At 29.9% G+C, this 7239-nt stretch overlaps 2 protein-coding genes across 4 annotated transcripts; one reads left to right on the top strand and one right to left on the bottom strand.

Annotated features, from left to right (window-relative positions):
- Positions 1–39: 39 nt before the first annotated feature.
- Positions 40–3682, top strand: LOC124950692 (dynein axonemal assembly factor 4-like). 3 transcript variants are annotated; one of them, XR_007101416.1, is made up of 8 exons: positions 40–562; positions 811–1048; positions 1163–1361; positions 1712–2255; positions 2358–2458; positions 2596–2749; positions 2903–3163; positions 3225–3274. XR_007101416.1 is itself a non-coding variant. In XM_047497789.1 (7 exons), the coding sequence occupies exons 1-7, from the start codon at positions 440–442 to the stop codon at positions 3107–3109; spliced, it is 1470 nt and encodes a 489-aa protein (XP_047353745.1). In that variant the 5' UTR covers positions 40–439; the 3' UTR covers positions 3110–3682. The 3 variants fall into 3 exon arrangements, 2 of the variants coding, with proteins under 2 accessions (XP_047353745.1, XP_047353743.1); XM_047497789.1 differs by having other exon boundaries at positions 2692–2749; positions 2903–3682; XM_047497787.1 differs by having other exon boundaries at positions 2903–3331.
- LOC124950695 (vascular endothelial growth factor A-A-like) lies at positions 3351–4896 on the bottom strand. Its single transcript, XM_047497795.1, has 2 exons — positions 4189–4896; positions 3351–4095 (listed from the first exon to the last, which is right to left on the bottom strand). The coding sequence occupies exons 1-2, from the start codon at positions 4254–4256 to the stop codon at positions 3759–3761; spliced, it is 405 nt and encodes a 134-aa protein (XP_047353751.1). The 5' UTR covers positions 4257–4896; the 3' UTR covers positions 3351–3758.
- Between the last annotated feature and the right edge of the window lie 2343 nt (positions 4897–7239).

Genomic DNA, 7239 nt, shown 5'->3' with positions numbered 1-7239 from the left:
TCTATCGAAAGAACTTCCAAAATCATTTTTATGATTCCTTTATTGCGAATTCAAATTTTGACATCGATGTGTACAGTTAACTAATTTAAATTTACCGCGTAAATAACTAATTTAAATTTACCGCGTAAATACAGCGCGCTACCTCTAAGATGGTAATAGTTATAATGCGTTAAAATCGTTTGATCAATATAGAGTATCAGTTATAAGCTCGAATTTGTTTTTTCATAACTTTTTTCGTAAAAAATTAGGATGAAAAAATAGTTTCAAAACGTTTAATAGTTTGTGAAAATTATACGTAAGCTGAAAAACGATATTGAAAATAAATGAAGGAAGGTAACGAACGAATGAAATTAAAGGAATGAAGGCGAAATACTTAACTTTGACGTATACTTCAATTAATAATTAATCATAAAATTGAATTCATTTAAATTATTAAAAAATGCCTATTATAATTATTAAAGATTATAAATGGCGCGAAACGGTAGATAACATTATAGTATATGTGCCATTTAAGAGTCGTCCTAAAAAAATAGATTTTTTGGTGATCGATAATTATATAAAGGTACGTTATTAGAGAGAAGGATCGAAGGGTTTCGTTATAAAATTTTTTTATTATATTTAATATCTATATTAATATCGTTAAAATATTATTTAATTCATTATATGTTCTAATAAATAATATATAAACTTTTAAAATATAAGTATATTGTATGTATGTGTGTATGTGTCAAAGTAAAAAAAGATAGAGTAATTATAAAAAGTGCGTTTTCGTTTATCTAGAAAGAACTTTTCAAATTTGCAATATTTCAGGCAAGTTGTCCGCCATTTTTATTAGAACTTTTTCTTTGGGCCAATATTATCGAGGAAGAAAGTACGTGTATATTGGACGAAGACAAGGTTATATTTTCTTTACGAAAAGCGAACGTCGCTTTAAAATGGCCTAAATTAGAATTGGACGATCTTGATAAAGATACTAAAAGAAATTATCGAAATAGAGCAATAGAACGTATTCAAAAAGTTACAGAAGAACGGCAAAAAGCTCAAAGCGGTTAGTTCGATCAGCTTTGTACAAATACAAAAGATTTTATTTTAATAAATGAAATATTTGCGATCGAATAAAAATCAATTCTATTTTCTTTTTTTTTTTTTTTTTTTTCTTCAGAGAAACGACAATATTTGAAAAAGGAAGCAGTAAAGGCACAAATAGATTTAGATACCGCAGTTTTGAATAAAATAAGTGCTATGAGAGATATCCATAGAAAAGAAGCTATGGAAGCATTAGAAGATTGGAGATCCAAAGCCGAGTTACCGATTTTAAAATATGAACAAGGCATAACTCGAGAAAATCGTAAAGCGTATAAGTACGTTGCTTTATAATGTTTTTCTTCTTATATATAAATAATCTTCAATTTGCGAATGTGAAAGAACCTTTAAAGAAATAATATTAACGTGATAGTGAAAGTAATGATGTCATCGATATTTCGTACAAATCATTAACGACTGTTCGAAAGTATTCTTCCTAGGAATAAAATGAAATGATTTTTCTTTTGTCACATTTATAATTTTTATTTTATTTTATTTTATTTTATTTTATTTTATCTCATAGCCCCAAGATAATTTCATTAAAATGTATCAAATATGTTTAAATAAATAATATAAATATTTGAATATGAAGTGTCGTAAAATAATCTAAAGAGAATTATTTTTTAAGGCCACCGTTAAAATGGTTTAAAGATGACATCACCGGTATGATGAAGAACAGGCCAATGACCGATCAAGAAATTTTCGTTAATGACGCAAAGGGTTGCAGCGAAGGTAGAAATGGTAGGGAATTAGAATGGAAGGAGTCCGAAGGAAAAGAATTATTTCATAAATATGAATTTCCAAGAAAAGAAGATGGATCGATCGAATCTAATGCAAAGTTAAACGATACGACGAACGAAGATGAATTAAATGTTATACAGGAAAGAAATATTTCGACGGATAGCGAATCGGATTCCGATCGTGATTCGTACGACAAATCAATTAAAGGCAAGATATTGCGTAAGCCGTCTTCTTCGAAAAATATTCGCACTCGTGGACAAGAAATAATTGATAGAATATTGAGTGGAAAACCACGTAGATTGAACCAAATATTCGACGAACCTAACAAAGCTGTACCTTTACCAAGAAAAAATGGTACCATTAATATTACATTTTCTGAACGTACGTTTCCCACTCCAGCCAGAGAAAGTCATTTGATCGAAGAACAAGAAGTATGCTTTATTTTGTTTTATAACGATCTCACTCACGATCAGTCGACCTTCAATGAATTAATGATAGTTAGAATGACGTTATTACTAACGATTTAATTTTAGTGGTTGGAGAAACAAGCAGAGGCAAGGAGAAAAACTGGTTTTGTAGCTGAAGATCTCAGACCAGAGGAACGAGACCCGCAATGGTTAAAGGATAAGGGAGAGTATGTTATGCATGCACTTACTTTTTTAACAATTTTTAATATATTTATATTTTAAATAATAATCTCTTTAATCAAAGATAAAATATAAATATATATATATATATATATATATATATATATATATATATCTGTTTCAGTGAATTCTTCAAGGCTGGAAATTATTTGGGAGCTATCAGTGCTTATTCTCTCGGTATAAAAATTAGCGATAAAATGGCGTCTCTCTATGTTAATAGATCTGCGGCTCATTATGCTCTTGAGAATTATTATAGATGTACCGAAGATTGTAGTAAAGTAAGAGCTCACTTTGATACGTGCATTTAATGAAATTCACACGTAATAGAAAACTTACTATAATTAAAGAAATATATAATCAAAAGAAATTCGCATTGTTAATTTTTTTTTACTGTTTAATATAACGTAATATTATTTCGATGATTTTTATAGGCATTAGAACTCATGCAACCAAAATGTGAAGCTAATCGTGAATCAAGGGCCAGGTGTCACGCCCGGCAAGGTGCAGCTCTTTGTAAATTATCTGCGCCACAACACGGCATTCCTGAACTGGAAGCGGCAATAAAATTGGCACCGAATAATGAAAGCATTAAACGTGATTTATTGATTGCAAAACAATATTTTAATATCAAAGATTAAATAAAAACAAGTGAAAATCTAAAAAGAAAGGATTATAATAAAATGAAATAATTGGTAATATTGAAAGTTATTATTTTAATATAAGATTTTAAAAAATATATATGAACGTTTACAGACCTTAATAGATAAAAATATCACAGACACAAATACCGTGGATATATAAATGGGCAGTAAGGAACTAGTTGTAAATATATATATATATATATATATATATATAGCAATATTAAAATATAAATATATAATAATTATATAATATTATATTATAATATATAAGTATGAACAATGAAATTTTGTTTTAGTTAATTCGAAATATAAATGATAAATTTTGTTACAATAAATAAATAACTGTGAAAGTAATATTTTTTAGAGAATATAATATCCACGATAAGAACAAGCGACTATATAATATGATTGATATGGAAATGATTACGTGATACATTTAAATGTGTATGTTTTTAAAGCAATTATCATCATTAATTGATGCACTGATAATGACACAAACATATGCACACGCACGTACGCACGCACGCACGCACATACATACATACATACATACATACATACATACATACATACATACATACACACACACACACACATAAATATATTCACACATCTGTATTATATTTATTATACTTTTACAAAAAAATTAGGTCATATTGATTTTGATCGTATTTATGCAAGCACATTTTGTATCTTCCAAAGCATGAATAACCTCATGGTGCCTGTCCCGTTGTCGATCTATGAGGTGTTTTACCATGAATACCAAACTAACGTTTCTAGTCTCGGTCGATGCACAGATCTGTTTGTGATCGGGACAACATCCGGACCCACCGCAACGTGCTAATACCGTTGAAGGAGGATAGAAAATTTCATCTGGACTGGGTCCGACTGTAAGAAGTTCTTCTATGGGAATTGCTCGTGGTTGTGGCAATGAACATCGAAATTGGTTTACCAATTGCACGTGATTTAGGTAGTCACTGTCTCTATAAACAAAAAAAAACAAAAAAAATATATAACAATGTCTATAATTTAGTTGAATTTCCAGGACGTATATATCATTTATTACGAGCTCTTACCTGTGATGTCTACCAGTGATCAAACAAACAAATAGAATGGCAACGAGAATCAAAACGATTCTTTTCATTGTTAAATATCACGGGACGAATTTGTCAAAAAGTGATAATGAAAGAATTTTTTCCCGATTTAAAACACAGCTTTTGATCAATCAAAGCGCTACTCTCAGATTAATCCTTTTAATCTTCAATCCTTGAGATTTTATAGATGCACAAGAAACGTGTTATCTCGATAGGCAACACCACGGTGTACTGTAACTTCTCTCTTCTGCGATCTGAATTCTTTCTCTTTTTCTTTCTCTCTCTCTCTCTTTCTTTTTCTCTCTCTTTCTCTTTCTCTCTCTATATATATATGTAACTTTCATCCTCGGCCCACTCTCCCCCTCTCTTTTCCAGATTTCTCTTCGCGCCCTCTCTTCCTCGATCTCTATCTCACTGTCTCGTTTTCTTCTGTGAATTTAACAGCTCGTCTATCTCCCTCTTGTTTCTTGGTAAGCACTGGGAGGGGTCGAGAACAAACCGTTCCGAGAACATCGCGAAGATAACTATAATTACAACTAGTGGGTCCTGCCTCCCGTTCGAAGTGAGACCACGTTGAGTCGCGTGACGTTATACCTTATTCTTTCTTCCTCCCCACACATCATTCTCTCTCTCTCTCTCTCTCTCTTTCTCTCTCTCTCTCTCTCTCTCTCTCTTTCTTTTTCTCTCTCTTCTATATTTCGGCATAACGTCACTTAACTCTCTTTCGATTTCACGAGCTTTTTTTTTCTTCTCTTTTGGTACATCATCTATGTTAGTCTCTAAAATAATGCGATCTTTTAAAATAAAATCGCAAGGCTCATGCTAATCTATTATGTCAATATTAATAGATTTAACAGAGGAAAAAGAAGATAAGGTATAATCGTGAGATAATAACATTGTGATAACTAATTAAAAATATTATTATCCGGAATATTATTATCCGTGGATTAATGAAAAACAATAGCCTAAGATCGATACAATTCATTGTTGACGCACTACAATCGTTCAAATTAAAAGATTTCAATATTCTATTATCTGTATTTACGTGTTTTCTTTTTGTATTATGTGTTACACTTTATATATACTTTTTCTTTTCCTTCTTTCAATGTATGAATTTCATTCTTAAAGTGAAATACATCTTAATGTGAAAAATATAAGAAAATTTTTTAATATTTTTTTTTTTTAATCTAGAAACGAAGATATGATCAATGATAAGAACAAGATGATACTCGAAAAGACGTTATATCATTTAGAGTAGACAAGCATCAGATGCTTCTCGTTGTGAGAAATGCGACAGGTTGCAGTGAGTCATCGTGTTCAGTGAACGTCTCCGGCATGTCTACTTGTTGTCAGAAAAGACATTCGTGGTCCTTTTATTCTTTCAAAGACACCGGAATCTGTGAAGCTGCCTTGGCATTCCTGTGGTATTCAAGAGGGGTGAGTAAAAAGATCTTGTTCCTGCTACTTCACCTTAAAAATTGGTAATATGGTACGACTATGAGATGTCCACATTATTTTTCAACCTCTTCTGTATGAGCATATCCGTCTGTGCCACTTCACAGGACTGAGTCATCAAGGTAGATGATACTAGTGTGTAAGGCATTGAATATAAAATTAGACAATTGCGTTTGACCATGGATATTTCAGTTCACCTTAAAACCGTTTCAAATCGTGATTAGAAATTTAAACATTAATTTAAGATATAAGAAGTTATGATATTATACATCCATGAAGTATATTAAAAAAAAAAAAAAAAAAAAAAAATCTTTCGTTTTTTTATCATTACAGCACAATCAATAATTACTTAAGGAAACGTTGCAAATAACATTTTCTTTATTTCCTCTTCAAATATCATTGCAGAAATGTAAGGTATAATTTTTTAAAAATACTATATGATATATGTCTTCTATAAATAAATTATACAAGTCTCGTACTATAATTTTACACTTGGAGTAGTGAGAAACCGGTACTATTAATGAGTCTGGTCAATCCTTTTACCGCAAGGGATATCCCCGTTACGTTTAGGTCAGCAATACGTTATAGTATCGTGCATGAGTTAGCAAATACTGCTATTGTAATTAACGCATTGACATGCTATCTTTTTTATTAAGGTATCCAAAGGTACATCCCGTTCAAATCAATATCGATAATGGTATTTTTATCAATTGCTTACTTCATTAATCATATAATGTTACATATTTGTAATTACGTTAAGGCTTCTTCAATAATTACAAATTTTTTTACAACTCTATTGATTTCTTACAATTTACATTATTTCCATATAAATGAATAATCCATAAATTGTTAACGTTCGTGTTAAAATTAATAAAATAAATTTTTGACAAATATAGAAAAGAATGGAGAATAAAATAGTATCCGAGTATCTGTTAATTGAATCAATAAAAAATTAAATCTGTATTAAAAGATTTATAAACGAAGGTTAAACTATTTCAATTCTACCATAAAGTATTTTATATGTATTTTTAGGAATTATGAGATCTTCGTCTTCTATTTTTAAGTCAAATTCTTTTTTGACATAGAACTATTTTATAGGATTTTTAATTTTATCATATCGTTATGCATATATGGCTACTTTTTCAAACTAAACGATCCTCACTTTCTTCAATAAAAAAGGCATAAAAAATCAAATCTATGTTAAAAGATTTTTATATAGAAGCTGAACTATTTCGATTCTACCATAAGATATATGTATTTTTAGCAATTACGAGATCTTTTTTCTTTCAGTCAAATTCTTTTTTGATACAGAACTATTTTATAAGATTTGTAATTTTATTATATTGGTATCCATATATGACTACTCTTTGAAATTAAACGATCCTCACTTTCTTCGTACAATTCCAGATGTCGATTTATTTATAATTATAAGGTCATGGAACTTGAATGCACGTGTTGTATCTTGATCTATTAATCCTATGTAGCTAACGAGACGATTCTATACGTTTCGTGTTCCTTTTTTTTTCCTTTTTTTTTTTTTACAATACTTTACATTTGTATGTACATGCGACAAACAAT

Source organism: Vespa velutina, chromosome 7 (genome assembly GCF_912470025.1).
Source record: "Vespa velutina chromosome 7, iVesVel2.1, whole genome shotgun sequence".
In the NCBI taxonomy this organism is placed as follows: domain Eukaryota; kingdom Metazoa; phylum Arthropoda; class Insecta; order Hymenoptera; family Vespidae; genus Vespa; species Vespa velutina.
Note: the sequence above shows the minus strand (reverse complement) of the source record. Positions and strands in the feature narration are given on the sequence as shown.